Source organism: Amphiura filiformis, chromosome 16 (assembly GCF_039555335.1).
Source record: "Amphiura filiformis chromosome 16, Afil_fr2py, whole genome shotgun sequence".
Taxonomy (NCBI): domain Eukaryota; kingdom Metazoa; phylum Echinodermata; class Ophiuroidea; order Amphilepidida; family Amphiuridae; genus Amphiura; species Amphiura filiformis.
In genome coordinates, this window is record NC_092643.1 from 6,595,241 (window position 1) to 6,611,777 (window position 16,537).

Genomic DNA, 16,537 nt, shown 5'->3' on the forward strand with positions numbered 1-16,537 from the left:
ATTTTACAAACACGCGCGCAAGCTTTTTTTGGCCTTAGATATAAGCTATCTAAATCCTGTTTTGTGAATACCAGCTAGTTTTTTGGTAAATTATGATGTGAAAAATATATAAATATATACAAAACTTTGCAAAGGAGTGTCTCTATAATATATATATATTAAAAAAACCCTTTTGTATATATATCCGAACCCTCTAGAATACATAAAACACAATTAAAACAAGTTTATACAATCAAAAGTTGAACACGTAATAGGTAGGGGCCTATATAATACATACGATTTAAATTATTACAATAAGATGTGAAACCTACGGAAGCATATTAGTGCCAAAAAGTTTTAAAAAACATTTAAAAAAATATATTCCTAATAATTATTGGGAATATTCGCAATAACATTGCGAATATTTGCAATAATATTGCGAATATTCTCAATAATTATTGCGAATATTCGCAATAATATATTTTTTTTTTCACTTTTGGCACTAATATACTTCCGTAGAAACCAGCAGTTTGGACGGACTTAAATAATACTCAGTAAAATCAGCCTATAACCTTCCCACTAAATGTCATTTAAAAACTATTTTAAAGAAAATTTAAATAAAGAAAAAGATCATGTTTAACAATAATATTGTCAACATAAATATTATATTGTTTATAATAATAGCTTTGTAAAGGTATTGTAACGAGTCATGACTGGTGACTCGAGGAAAAATGAGGCGACTGACTCACGGACCTATTCAGCTGACTCAACTCGACCCCATTGACTTTGTACAGTGACTTGCCATGGATTGAAGAAATGTCTTGACTCGAGTCCAATTTTGTTGACTCGTTCACCTGTCAATTACAGTGTTATAGTTTGATCAGCTCGTAATCAGCGGGCCTTATAACATTGCGGATTAGTATTTATATTTTGTATTTCGAGAATTGTCTTGTGACATCTCACCAGAAGCATCACAAATTATTCATGTATAAGTCCTAGGCCCTATACGTACGTTGTGTATTTTCTTTGACACGCACAATATATACAACTATATCACTCTTAAAACGGGTCTACTTTTCGGCGTAGAGGTAAAAGCCTAACAATTCTCGCCGATTACGGGCTGATCAAAGTATAGAATACAACCCTATCATCTCGGAGAATTCAGGCCAGATCATAGACCCAAGAAGGAAGCCGTATGAAAACAAGACCACACTGGTTATTTTTATATTGAAGATTGTACAGATGATTCCACGAATACTTCCGTTTTTGTCATGTTTGTAATGACATGAAAATGTGTTACATCGACAGCCAATGGTTCAACTGCAAATGAAAACAACAAAAAAGAAATTTCCATCAGGAAAAATATTGTGATGTACCCTGTATAATCCTATTTCATGAAATAGGGGAAGTTACCTTTATAATCATGCAAGAGTTTGTTTATTATGACATCAGGGGGAAAACCCAGATGAATGCAATAACAACATCATTATTTATGTCAAGGGGAAAAATCCCCTGAGACAGATTGTGAAATGGACATAAAAGTGGGAAAAACCCACAGGAAGTGTCTATTATTAGAATATTGGGAAAATCCCAGTTTTGCTTCAAAACATCATGTTTGCAATAATTCTAGGCAGACCTGTATCGATGTGATTGTAATGTGAATGGATGTAGCTATAGCTCTCAAAAAGAGAGTATTTAATGTTAACCAGTTAAAATCAGGATACTCAAGAAGTATTACTGAGTGTGGCCCTGGAGATCATGAGTTTCCTACAGTGCTATTTAAAACAGCCTCTGAGCGATGGAGATGGATGGATATTTTCACCGACAAGCTGGAAATATGGTTATTTCAAAGCTACGAAAATGGCCCAAAGTAAGACATAGGGTCTACTGCGGATTGTGAAGGACCGTATATGGAAAAGGTTACAATTATTATCATCTGGATACAGATCTGACAGGCTGCAATAGCCTTTAATATTGACACAGTTTATAGTGTTGATCTGGGCTAGCTAGCTAATATGCTTACAGTCCAATTCCTTCAAAGAAAGGAAATTGTTAACCAGAATTAATGTATGTAGTCAAAGTACTACTATTTGCCAGTGTTGTCGGAGAAGATCTAGAATACGTCCAAGAACGTACTTCTTCCAAGAAAGGAATATATATTCTTCTGCCGATTTGCTGAAGTCTGGTTAAAGGAGCAACACAACTGTCAAAATAAGTGGGGACAACTGCATCGCAGTCCTGCTTCCTGAAGATATTGTGTGAAAGGTGGAAATAGCACCAAGTTTGGAGAAAGCAGCGCAAGGAGTTAAATTTGGAGAACTGCGCAAGGAGTTTAGCATAGGAGAACGGCGCAAGGAGTTTAGTATAGGAGAATTGCGCAAGGAGTTATAAACGTGTTTGGAGAACACCATTTTCGTATAAGGATTTTATAAGCAAGGATTTATCAATGCAAGTGTACAAAGGACTTCGCTGATTTTCGCAGGACAAATGAATAAGGATATATTACAGCAGTCGTCCAGAACATTGCAAGAACTTTATGATCACCAAGAAGAAGAATGCTGGCTAAGTACTAAATAGATAAAGAGTGATTATATTTGATTATTGTGTATGTGCATTGTTGTCATATATTGTACCAATAGTAACGTACTTTCAATTAAAGACTTAGATTTTGTTAGCATAATCAAACAGTGTATTTGTGTTGTGCATTCGTGTGAGTTCGGGTAAAAGGTGATTTTGGCCTTGAGTCAAGTACGACTCGTAACAATATTGTGATTTAAACTTATATTAATATTTCTTATTGTGTATCATTTTATGATTTATCATGCAAGATAGTGTAGTTTTATATAAATCCCCGGAAGGGTATCAATCATAATTTAAAATAGAACATACGTATTGCTTCAGATAGCTAATCACGGAGAGTGCACGTGTACTTTTTAATTAATAATATCATCATGAGAGACCACGTGACACGATCTATTCAATCAGTGATATAATGTATTTCGTGTTAAGTAATCCATAATGAGTTTGATCACTCCTTACTGCATACTTCCGCTGTTATTAAATCAATAACTTAATTAAAACTGGTTATATTCTGCTATTTATTCTTGCTTGCTTGTATTCGTTGCATTATGCATGACCTATGTAAAGGGTACACGAGGCGAAAATGCTAGAATCCCTGATTAATCTTTATGTGTCAGTGTTGTATATTTCTGTCTGGGATGATGCTATCAAAAATCTTACATCTGAAATGATAATCCAAATTCACATTACCTAGACTGACTCGCAGCATGATTTTTTTCTTTTTACCTAATCTAAATTCGACAATTTGCGCGAACACTCAAGTGCAGAAGTTCTTTGTCGTGTATGAAAAAGAATAATATAAAACTGCATTAAATTATCATTGTTGCTCGAGAGATTGGACAAGCTTGGACATACTAATCTCTCCAGCAACAAGGGATAAATAATAATGTACTTGAGCGGATGATGTTGACGCGACCACCCCACCCCACCCCTGAGTGACTCGTACATTGGACGCATCAACTCAGGACGCATGAGTCCAATGCTTTCCCATATGCATTCATTAACCTGAGGCCCCACCTGGATCATGCTTATTTCCAAGTCTGTGCACTGAACAAATCTTAATCTTTACCCAGAGCAGCCAGCGCACATAAACGTTGAAAAAAACCAGTGCCTCTAGCCGGATTCGAGCCGGCGACCAAGTAGCACGACGCTCTGCCAATTGAGCCACAGAAGCACACTGGAGAAGAACAGAAGATTTTTAGGTATTAGGTTCGAAGTCTGTTCACTATTTCCATAACGCACGTATTCGTCCATGCTATTTCTCGCACGGTCTGATGGAAGTGAGCCACCAACACTCGTTCCTTAAAGGCCGCTATAAATATCTGGAAAACACATTAAGTTAGGAGCTGTGTAAAGTTTGTTGGTATAGAGGTGAACAATAACTAAACATTGGCTTGATTATATTTTAAGCCTACTTAATTGGGTTACCCTTGAAAGTTTGCCTGGTCAACCCAGTCCCTCTTTAAGTTAGAAATAATGGAGCCATGAATACTAGTAATTTTCTCACCTCTGATCGTGTGCTGTCGTCACCTTTTGCCAATGAACATCGATCTTCAACAGGAGTTATGCTGTACAGGAATTTCTATAATGAAAGACAGACATAAGAAGACTAGTTCGCGTCTGAAATTCTGACAACTGGACAGAAAATGCCGTACTGCGCAGGTCGGTAACCAATCACGGCGCGCCTTTGCCCAGACGCAATTAGTCTTTTTATCTCTGTCTTTCATTATATTGTATCAAAAGAAAACTTTGAGTTAAAACTGTGAGTCTTGTAAAATTGGATTCTTTGTGCTCCTATTGTCGTCCCCACTTTTGATGGGAAGTTGAAATTAAGCTGAAATTTCGTTGTCGTTTACCAGAATAGGTAAAATGGGTACAAAAATACCTCCAAGTTATTGGAAGCGAGTTTCACATTTTGCTATGTGTAAAGTGTAACGGATAGGATACGGTCATGTCATCATGTTATACCATCGTGCCCAATTTTACAACATTGATGTTGTCGCGGATGTTGTTTGATAGGAATACATTAAACATCTCCAAGTCTCGTGCTAATGAATTTCTTGTCACGAAACATTGATTTTAATGTTACATGCTCATGGTGGTGAAAACTGTTAACGCAACATACATGTGGACTGTGCATACAACTGTTGAAAACCCCGGTTGAAAACTCCTCATGAATGTTTATTAGCATATCGACTGCTCAGTGCCAGAAGTAGGTAAGTGCAATAGCTGCCATGTGTAGCTGCCATATGTAGATGAGTACAAAATACTGTGTGTATTTTGTCAAATGGTCACAGGGCAGCTATTGCACTTACCCACTTCTGGCACTGAGCAGTCAATATATAATTACACGCACTAACATGCCTTGTCGTTAGCAGTGGGTCTTAATTAATAATCATGATAATACTAGTAAAACATTTACTTAGGCTCCCAAACTGAATGCACACAAAACGTTAAGCATATTAAAGCAGTGATGTAGGTAGCATCATGTTCACTAAAAGCAGCGCATCCAATATATTTTTTGAAAAGATCATTCTTAGTACCAAATTTTTTTATAAATTAGCAGTATCATCACTGCGACAATCATATTAGTAAGTACGTGAATACTAAAATAGTAATGTCAGAAACCAGAAACACCCTTATGCAATCGCAACAACCCATGACAGTGATTTGCTTTTGTGTCAATAGACATAACCCGGAAACTTTCTAAAAAACAATCTCATATATAAATACAGCGTGACAAAACGGACTTCGAAAAAATTAAATAAAAGGACCTTACCACCAATTGGCTTTGATTTTCTCAAAATATACCTAACGAAAGGATTGATCTATATAAAAACAACCTTAACTCAAATTGACTACTCAATTGATACTGCCCTGGAGTAGGTTATATTAGCTTAGACCACAGATTATAGAAAGAACCTTCTTAGTCCTTCTATCATAATCTGTGCTCAGACTTACTTCTTTAAAACTCTCGCCTTCCGCTTTCGCTAGTTCATATACCGCATACATAGGTACGCATATCATCGACGATATCGTAAGCAACCAGCCTACTATATTGGCCCATGTGGGATAAACGTAGTCATCAAGGGTTAGTGGCACACTTAAAATAAGGCTTACCAAAAAGATAAACTGCAAAATAGATGAGAAAAACCGGTTACATGAGAAATGAATCCTAAAATGGTTCATTTAAGTAAAACTTTGACCTGAACAAAGCAATTATTACAATATCTAGTTTTGATAGGTGATCCGACCTATGGAAAATCAACATTACTATCACAGTTGAATTATTATGGTGGGTATTTTGCTTTCATGTGGGGGGTGTGTATTTGTAGGGTATAGGCGAGTTTGGGGTGTGGGGGTGTGCGAACAAGCTAGCGTGTGTTTGAGTGTATTATAAAGTTTGATAAGCCAAGTATCATTGCATGGATTGTTTATGACAGGGTGCATGTGAGATATTATTTTGCAAGGTGTTCCGAACTGTGGAAAGTTAAATATTTCATACATTAGTATCAAATTTGTCTAGTACATGTTGAACACTGCTGTATAATGGTATGTTTTACTTCGTGTGGGTGTGATGTGTTTGTGGAAGGGGTGTTTGTGTAAGGATGAGGTGTATGCCTGCGTGGGGTGTGTTTGGTCGAACGGGCGGGGGGGGGGCACCAATGTGTGTGTACATTAGTTTTGTGAGGAATTCCTGAAGCAGGAAAGACTACATTGTTATTAGATTTGCTTCACACACAGCAGTGCAACATGCGAAAGACGATTATTACATTTATCTCAGTGTGTACATTTGTTTTGTGAGGAAATTCTGAAGCAGGAAAGACCACATTGTTATTATATTTGCTTCAAATATCAGTGTTGCAAGCCAAACGTTTTTGACATTCTTGAATGAGTTACATTCTTGTGATAGTTTTTGATTTAACATGGCATTGTTTTAATTGTTTTTAACTGAGTAGTATCTCCATATTCTAATTATTTTAAGTGATCAATATAGAGTGGATATAGACCATAGGTTTAAGTATCTTTTGAATTATTTGGAAAAAAATCCCAACAAGTTTAAGGTCTGCTACATACGTTACGATCGTCACCTCAACACGTTTATAATAGCTGTGTGTTTGACTATATCTTCACGATGTAGCTTTTAGTGGTATGTAACGTGGCATTAGCATGGATATTTAAATTAAGAACAAAAAATACTTACTATTAAAAATACAGGGGCAGCAATTTTCCAACAAAACCTCCACCAAGGACCAGGACTAAAACCGAGCATTTCCTTCACATTTGCAGTGAAGTGGTTTAGACCTGAAAAGTAAGAATTGTATCAGCGATCAAGACTGTGTAAAAGGCTATCAGCAACTTGTTCACTTTACTTGAAACTATTGATATGTTTCGCTTATCCAGTGGCGTAGCTGGGGTGGAAATTTAGTACCTCAACCACAGAAAAATGTGGACGGCAAAGAGTAAAATGTCATTAAAATTGACAAATGGGGACGAAAATTTGGTTTTTCCCCCACACTAAAAGGCTGGCTACACCACTGCGTTTATCCCCGGGGGTCACTCCCATTGTGGCCTGTACACCATCCGCGATAATGAAAACGCGTAAAAGGGTCGTTTTTCGTGGTAGGCACGATACGCGCGTATCGCGTTTAGGGTGTCAAAAACATGAAAAATTGGAAAAAGGGTAGCAAAATGGCAATTTCTAAATACGCGGAAATGAAATTTAGGGTATGAAATTTGATGTTAGGAATGAAATCCCTGTTTAGGGTGTCGTTTTAGCCAAGGGTTAAATCCTTGTTTAGGGTGCTTTTCAAAGTTGATTATCGCGGATGGTGTACAGGCCACAATGGGAGTGACCCCCCGGGTTTATCCGTTGTCGTATTATTGTACGTGTTATAACATTAATGTTATTTGTTATCATAATAATTATTATCTTCACAATTTTCAATATTCAATTCATATTTGGGACAATTACCAATTTCATGATTGTTATTGTCAGAAAACATGCCAAACTATTATGTTTTTGCCCGTTTTAAAATATTCGCAAAATTAGAAACTACATCTAGTATACCATTTAGCGCTCTTTCATTTTTCGTTCTATTTAAATTTAATTTTTTTAAATGGGCTACTTTGATTATCCTACCTATTTCAGTCACCATTCTTTTTTTCCTTCCTTCCTTCCTTCCACCCCTTCTATTTCTGTCTGTCTGTGATGTCGCTCTATCTGTCTGTCTTTCTTATTTTCTATCTCTCCCTCTCCCATTCTCCCCATCTCCCCTCCCTCCCCATATTTACTTATTTATTTATTTATTTATTTGTTTATTTACTTCTGTCGACCTTTCTTTAGTCCTTTCTTACTCACCATAAAACCATGATATTGCTATAACTTCAACAGTAACAGCAAACAACAATGCCGTGCCAGCAAAGTGCGTGTCTTCTAAAGTCAGAACATACAGTCCTCCGTACGTGACATTGAATAAGCCGAATAAGAAGACTGACCCTACCACGCCGGTAGCGACCCACTCGCGTCGGTTCTTGAAACTATTTGGAAACTCATCTGTGAGGCCTGTGATAACTGCTTCCATACCACCAAACTGTCAAGCAAAACACAAATGAGTAGGAAATTAAAACAGATTTTATAGTTTAAGCCCATGAGAACGACTTACCGATTGGCCAAAAGAGGTTTTCATTATCAATTGGCCCAATCAGCAACATTGTTAAAATAATTTCACCACGCAAAAAAAATGGGGTGAATTATTTGCAAAGCTCCATTCTGATTGGTGATTAAAGTGAAGGTATCATATAATTGACCAATCAGAGGCAATGTTAGATCGGCATGTAGTGCTCTGGGGGTTAAGGGGCGTGACCCGATCGACAGTCTCGTCACACATTTTACTTCATCAAAACTTGAACAGATTTTTGTCAGGGAGGTCGGATGATATATCGCGATTTTGACGTGGACGCGTATTCATGAAATCTTCACAAACAATTCTAGAATGTGTTATGTGTTGTCAAAACAAACTGTGTTATTCTAAAATCGCTGGAGCTCGACAACGAGCCCCACTGTATGATTAAGTATGTTGTTTTTCAATTTGTAATTGATAACCGTCTATTCTGAACGGGTTTTCAGACTAGTTAATGTTCGTCAAACTCGCACAGCACAAGACGCGTGTCCTGTACCGCCTGATTTTGGTATCAGAAAAAAGCTTTTGTCTCCAATTTATTTTTATCTGGATTTTGCGCCGACACTTGTTAATTTCGTATGTCTTTAAGTTTTAATTGTAACACACAAAGCTCATATGTGATGCGATCACGAAAATCAGTCGGAACTGGGAACTATTAATTTGTCAGTTTCTTATGGGATAGTAAAAAGCATTTAAAAAGCTTCATTTTGCAGAGAACCCCATTGAAATTAAACAACTAGTTCCAGAGATATGAGCAATTAAAGAGTTTCCAAAACAAGAGGAAACAAAAGGAAATATTGCCTTTGTTTGGCTATATCTCAAAATCATTATTTCCTAGTTCCGGCTGATTTTGCTTGATCGCATCACATATGTCAGTCCATTGTGTTTTGGCTTTTGCTATGAATCGCTTGAATTTAACTCAAACTTGGAATCAGCTTGTTTTGGTGACAGGCCTCCACGAGCAGTGGCTTAATTGTTTCCCCCATCAGACCTGGTGTCCCCCATCATGGACGGTGCCCCCCCCCCCCACCCATAGAATGACCCACGCTACGCCACTGTCCACGAGATCGTGAAAGGTCAAAGCTCCATATGAAAATTCGGAGGATCCACTAAGAGCAAAAAACACTTTGCTGTAAATGTTTTTGAATAAAGAGAAACAAAATGCGCTACCATTACATTTCTTGAATATTCAAAGGCTCGTGGCTCCACTTGATTGATCAGTCGCATATTCCAAAACTAAAAATAGATTGGCTGTCGCCGAAATGATTTCTATTTTGGTACAACTTCAACCCCAAAGCAACCCCAAGCTTAAATGTATGTTAATATTGTCTCATTCCCAGTCTATGATATTATTTTGTATCGACATGAAGAAAATGCTTACCAAATAATGCGCTATATTGCTTCAGTATCTTTAACGTAACTGCTCAATTAGCTCATAAAAATTCAAGTGGTGCAGTAAAAATTGCACTGGTTACTCGCGGGCAAAGCAACCACCCCTTCGGGTTCAGAGCGACAAGTGAAGGGGCAGGGAACGTGCTCTAACCATGCATGCAGACCTGAGACGAATATTCGTCTCAGATGCAGACAGTGTCGGGACTGGATGTCAGGAGACCTCGGGGATACTAGTATTCAGACATATGGGAGACCGACTTCTGTATAAAATTGGAATACTAAATATTTTATAAGTTATAGCGTCACTCTATAATATTCTAGAAACATAAACACTATCGCAATATAAAGCCAAATCGGCATCGGCAGTGTGTAATGCATTGTAGGACAGTTTTTGTAGTTTTGGGACACTTTACCCTCTGACCTATTGGGAAAATTCAGAAAAAAAAATTGAGCGTACAAAATATAATCCAAAATGTTTTACAAGAATTATAACAAACCCACAAAACATTGTTAACTTATAAATTAATTATTTAAATATTTTAATGGTATAACATTATGACAAAAATAAATTAATTAATAATAATTACAGTAATTTCCCCGATATGTCAGAGGTCAAAGTGGTCCAAAACCGCTCGCAAAAACCGGATTGGGCTTATTAAACTTACCGAGCTATCTAATCCCAATGTAATAAGCATAATGTAGAATAGTATTGCCCATGCAGTTGAACCTGGGAGAGTCGCAATGGCTTCTGGGTAGACAATGAACACAAGACCGGGACCTGGGTTGGATGATAAAATTAATCATCAATTTAAATTAAACTCACCCATCGCCAATACCAGATCCCTACTATTATATGGCCACACACGCCCTACCCACACCCTACCCATACACTCATCCCTCCCATAGATCTTGATCAGAGCCCTCGCAATAACCGAGAAAGTCCAGTCAAGTCCTTTCAAGTGGTGAACCATAAGCGAACCAGTAATATAGCCCCCTGTGACCAAGAAAGTCCAACGATCCAACCGATCTTCGGTCGCTCTTCATCAGACCAGTATCAGACCCTACACAAATACACACCAGCACCACGTTCTCCCAGCACCCACTAAAAGCACATACCTCTCACACCTCAGCATAACGAGAGCCTAATAAATTTTATACAAAAAAAGGTTATTGTTGAATCAGGAAAGACAACATTATTAGCAGTCTTTAGGCACAACATTTACTTTTTGGTCCCATAGCATTATCGGTGCCCTGATAGGTATACCGATGGCTCTTTTCATCCTGAACATTTACATAGTGCTTTCGTTTTTTATTTATCGGTACCTAACCGGACACCGATCGTGGTACAGGCCCAAATAAGATGTGTTGCCTTACCAAGGCTGCAGTTAAGACTTTTTTCCTGTCCGTTTTCTCTCATCATGCACGTACACCCACCTTCCCCGAAACATACGCGCATCCCTCCCTCACACACACACCCTACAACCCCACCCACGTAACATGCCATCCCCATCCACGTAACATACCATCAGTAGCTACTTCTTCAATAGGTCTGTTAAGTTTTTCTGACATATATCCTAATACGGCAAATATAGCAAATCCAGAGAAGAAACTTGTCACGCAGTTAATACCACTAGTAAGGAGGGCATCTCTGAAAGAAAGCATATAGAAACTTGTCAAGCGGTTAATACCACTAGTAAGGAGGCCATCTCTGAAAGAAAGCATATAGAAACTTGTCAAGCAGTTAATACCACTAGTAAGGAGGGCATCTCTGAAAGAAAGCATATAGAAACTTGTCAAGCAGTTAATATCACTAGCAAGGAGGGCATCTCTGAAAGAAAGCATATAGAAACTTGTCAAGCAGTTAATATCACTAGTAAGGAGGGCATCTCTGAAAGAAAGCATATAGAAACTTGTCAAGCAGTTAATACCACTAGTAAGGAGGGCATCTCTGAAAGAAAGCATATAGAAACTTGTCAAGCAGTTAATATCACTAGTAAGGAGGGCATCTCTGAAAGAAAGTATATAGAAACTTGTCTTGCAGTTAATACCACTAGTAAAGAGGGCATCTCTGAAAGGAAGTATATAGAAACTTGTCAAGCAGTTAATATCACTAGTAAGGAGGGCATCTCTGAAAGAAAGCATATAGAAACTTTTCAAGCAGTTAATAGCTCTAGTAAGGAGGGCATTTCTGAAAGAAAGCATATAGAAACTTTTCAAGCAGTTAATACCTCTATAGTAAGGAGGGCATCTCTGAAAGAAAGCATATAGAAACATGTCAAGCAGTTAATACCTCTATAGTAAGGAGGGCATCTCTGAAAGAAAGCATATAGAAACTTGTCAAGCATTTAATAGCTCTAGTAAGGAGGGCGTTTCTGAAAGAAAGCATATAGAAACTTTTCAAGCAGTTAATACCTCTATAGTAAGGAGGGCATCTCTGAAAGAAAGCATATAGAAACTTGTCAAGCAGTTAATACCTCTATAGTAAGGAGGGCATCTCTGAAAGAAAGCATATAGAAACTTGTCAAGCAGTTAATACCACTAGTAAGGAGGGCATCTCTAAAAGAAAGCATATAGAAACTTGTCAAGCAGTTAATGCCACTAGTAAGAGGGCATCTCTAAAAGAAAGCATATAGAAACTTGTCAATCAGTTAATACCACTAGTAAGGAGGGCATCTCTAAAAGAAAGCATATAGAAACTTGTCAAGCAGTTAATATCACTAGTAAGGAGGGCATCTCTGAAAGGAAGCATATACAATCTTGTCAAGCAGTTAATACCACTAGTAAGGAGGGCATCTCTAAAAGAAAGCATATAGAAACTTGTCAATCAGTTAATATCACTAGTAAGGAGGGCATCTCAAAAAGAAAGCATACAGAAACTTGTCAAGCAGTTAATACCACTAGTAAGGAGGGCATCTCTGAAAGGAAGCATATAGAAACTTGTCAATCAGTTAATACCACTAGTAAGGAGGGCATCTCTGAAAGAAAGCATATAGAAACTTGTCAATAAGTTAATACCACTAGTAAGGAGGGCATCTCTGAAAGAAAGCATATAGAAACTTGTCAATCACTTAATACCACTAGTAAGGAGGGCATCTCTAAAAGAAAGCATATAGAAACTTGTCAATCAGTTAATACCACTAGTAAGGAGGGCATCTCTGAAAGAAAGCATATAGAAACTTGTCAATCAGTTAATACCACTAGTAAGGAGGGCATCTCTGAAAGAAAGCATATAGAAACTTGTCAAGCAGTTAATACCACTAGTAAGGAGGGCATCTCTGAAAGAAAGCATATAGAAACTTGTCAATCAGTTAATACCACTAGTAAGGAGGGCATCTCTGAAAGAAAGCATATAGAAACTTGTCAAGCAGTTAATACCACTAGTAAGGAGGGCATCTCTGAAAGAAAGCATATAGAAACTTGTCAATCAGTTAATACCACTAGTAAGGAGGGCATCTCTGAAAGAAAGCATATAGAAACTTGTCAAGCAGTTAATACCACTAGTAAGGAGGGCATCTCTGAAAGAAAGCATATAGAAACTTGTCAATCAGTTAATACCACTAGTAAGGAGGGCATCTCTGAAAGAAAGCATATAGAAACTTGTCAAGCAGTTAATACCACTAGTAAGGAGGGCATCTCTGAAAGAAAGCATATAGAAACTTGTCAATCAGTTAATACCACTAGTAAGGAGGGCATCTCTGAAAGGAAGCATATAGAAACTTGTCAAGCAGTTAATACCTCTATAGTAAGGAGGGCATCTCTGAAAGAAAGCATATAGAAACTTGTCAAGCAGTTAATACCTCTATAGTAAGGAGGGCATCTCTGAAAGAAAGCATATAGAAACTTGTCAAGCAGTTAATATCACTAGTAAGGAGGGCATCTCTAAAAGAAAGCATATAGAAACTTGTCAAGCAGTTAATATCACTAGTAAGGAGGGCATCTCTGAAAGGAAGCATATACAATCTTGTCAAGCAGTTAATACCACTAGTAAGGAGGGCATCTCTAAAAGAAAGCATATAGAAACTTGTCAAGCAGTTAATGTCACTAGTAAGGAGGGCATCTCTGAAAGGAAGCATTATAGAAACTTGTCAAGCAGTTAATACCACTAGTAAGAAGGGCATCTCTGAAAGGAAGCATATAGAAACTTGTCAAGCAGTTAATACCACTAGTAAGAAGGGCATCTCTGAAAGAAAGCATATAGAAACTTGTCAATCAGTTAATACCACTAGTAAGGAGGGCATCTCTGAAAGAAAGCATATAGAAACTTGTCAAGCAGTTAATACCACTAGTAAGGAGGGCATCTCTGAAAGAAAGCATATAGAAACTTGTCAATCAGTTAATACCACTAGTAAGGAGGGCATCTCTGAAAGAAAGCATATAGAAACTTGTCAAGCAGTTAATACCACTAGTAAGGAGGGCATCTCTGAAAGAAAGCATATAGAAACTTGTCAATCAGTTAATACCACTAGTAAGGAGGGCATCTCTGAAAGAAAGCATATAGAAACTTGTCAAGCAGTTAATACCACTAGTAAGGAGGGCATCTCTGAAAGAAAGCATATAGAAACTTGTCAATCAGTTAATACCACTAGTAAGGAGGGCATCTCTGAAAGAAAGCATATAGAAACTTGTCAAGCAGTTAATACCACTAGTAAGGAGGGCATCTCTGAAAGAAAGCATATAGAAACTTGTCAATCAGTTAATACCACTAGTAAGGAGGGCATCTCTGAAAGAAAGCATATAGAAACTTGTCAAGCAGTTAATACCACTAGTAAGGAGGGCATCTCTGAAAGAAAGCATATAGAAACTTGTCAATCAGTTAATACCACTAGTAAGGAGGGCATCTCTGAAAGGAAGCATATAGAAACTTGTCAAGCAGTTAATACCTCTATAGTAAGGAGGGCATCTCTGTAAGAAAGCATATAGAAACTTGTCAAGCAGTTAATACCTCTATAGTAAGGAGGGCATCTCTGAAAGAAAGCATATAGAAACTTGTCAAGCAGTTAATACCACTAGTAAGGAGGGCATCTCTAAAAGAAAGCATATAGAAACTTGTCAAGCAGTTAATATCACTAGTAAGGAGGGCATCTCTGAAAGGAAGCATATACAATCTTGTCAACCAGTTAATACCACTAGTAAGGAGGGCATCTCTAAAAGAAAGCATATAGAAACTTGTCAAGCAGTTAATGTCACTAGTAAGGAGGGCATCTCTGAAAGGAAGCATTATAGAAACTTGTCAAGCAGTTAATACCACTAGTAAGAAGGGCATCTCTGAAAGGAAGCATATAGAAACTTGTCAAGCAGTTAATACCACTAGTAAGAAGGGCATCTCTGAAAGAAAGCATATAGAAACTTGTCAATCAGTTAATACCACTAGTAAGGAGGGCATCTCTGAAAGAAAGCATATAGAAACTTGTCAAGCAGTTAATACCACTAGTAAGGAGGGCATCTCTGAAAGAAAGCATATAGAAACTTGTCAATCAGTTAATACCACTAGTAAGGAGGGCATCTCTGAAAGAAAGCATATAGAAACTTGTCAAGCAGTTAATACCACTAGTAAGGAGGGCATCTCTGAAAGAAAGCATATAGAAACTTGTCAATCAGTTAATACCACCAGTAAGGAGGGGATCTCTGAAAGAAAGCATATAGAAACTCTCTGAAGGAGGCATCTCTGAAGCATATAGAAACTTGTCAATCAGTTAATACCACTAGTAAGGAGGGCATCTCTGAAAGAAAGCATATAGAAACTTGTCAAGCAGTTAATACCACTAGTAAGGAGGGCATCTCTGAAAGAAAGCATATAGAAACTTGTCAATCAGTTAATACCACTAGTAAGGAGGGCATCTCTGAAAGAAAGCATATAGAAACTTGTCAATCAGTTAATACCACTAGTAAGGAGGGCATCTCTGAAAGGAAGCATATAGAAACTTGTCAAGCAGTTAATACCTCTATAGTAAGGAGGGCATCTCTGAAAGAAAGCATATAGAAACTTGTCAAGCAGTTAATACCTCTATAGTAAGGAGGGCATCTCTGAAAGAAAGCATATAGAAACTTGTCAAGCAGTTAATACCACTAGTAAGGAGGGCATCTCTAAAAGAAAGCATATAGAAACTTGTCAAGCAGTTAATATCACTAGTAAGGAGGGCATCTCTGAAAGGAAGCATATACAATCTTGTCAACCAGTTAATACCACTAGTAAGGAGGGCATCTCTAAAAGAAAGCATATAGAAACTTGTCAAGCAGTTAATGTCACTAGTAAGGAGGGCATCTCTGAAAGGAAGCATTATAGAAACTTGTCAAGCAGTTAATACCACTAGTAAGAAGGGCATCTCTGAAAGGAAGCATATAGAAACTTGTCAAGCAGTTAATACCACTAGTAAGAAGGGCATCTCTGAAAGAAAGCATATAGAAACTTGTCAATCAGTTAATATCACTAGTAAGGAGGGCATCTCTAAAAGAAAGCATATAGAAACTTGTCAAGCAGTTAATACCACTAGTAAGGAGGGCATCTCTGAAAGAAAGCATATAGAAACTTGTCAAGCAGTTAATATCACTAGTAAGGAGGGCATCTCTGAAAGGAAGCATATAGAAACTTGTCAAGCAGTTAATACCACTAGTAAGAAGGGCATCTCTGAAAGAAAGCATATAGAAACTTGTCAAGCAGTTAATACCACTAGTAAGGAGGGCATCTCTGAAAGAAAGCATATAGAAACTTGTCAAGCAGTTAATACCACTAGTAAGGAGGGCATCTCTAAGGAAAGCATATAGAAACTTGTCAAGCAGTTAATGCCACTAGTAAGAGGGCATCTCTAAAAGAAAGCATATAGAAACTTGTCAATCAGTTAATACCACTAGTAAGGAGGGCATCTCTAAAAGAAAGCATATAGAAACTTGTCAAGCAGTTAATA

General features: G+C 37.6%; 1 protein-coding gene across 1 annotated transcript in view; it reads right to left on the reverse strand.

The window, feature by feature from the left end:
* Positions 1-4,021: 4,021 nt before the first annotated feature.
* LOC140136350 (sodium-dependent noradrenaline transporter-like) overlaps positions 4,022-16,537 on the reverse strand; it is a 42,477-nt gene continuing 29,961 nt past the window's right edge. The window contains exons 7-12 of the mRNA XM_072158081.1: positions 11,159-11,283; positions 10,301-10,413; positions 7,922-8,153; positions 6,764-6,864; positions 5,521-5,691; positions 4,022-4,141 (exon numbers count right to left, since the gene is read on the reverse strand). Coding sequence (XP_072014182.1) covers positions 4,022-4,141; positions 5,521-5,691; positions 6,764-6,864; positions 7,922-8,153; positions 10,301-10,413; positions 11,159-11,283 — 862 coding nt within the window. The remainder of the gene's footprint in view (positions 4,142-5,520; positions 5,692-6,763; positions 6,865-7,921; positions 8,154-10,300; positions 10,414-11,158; positions 11,284-16,537) is intronic.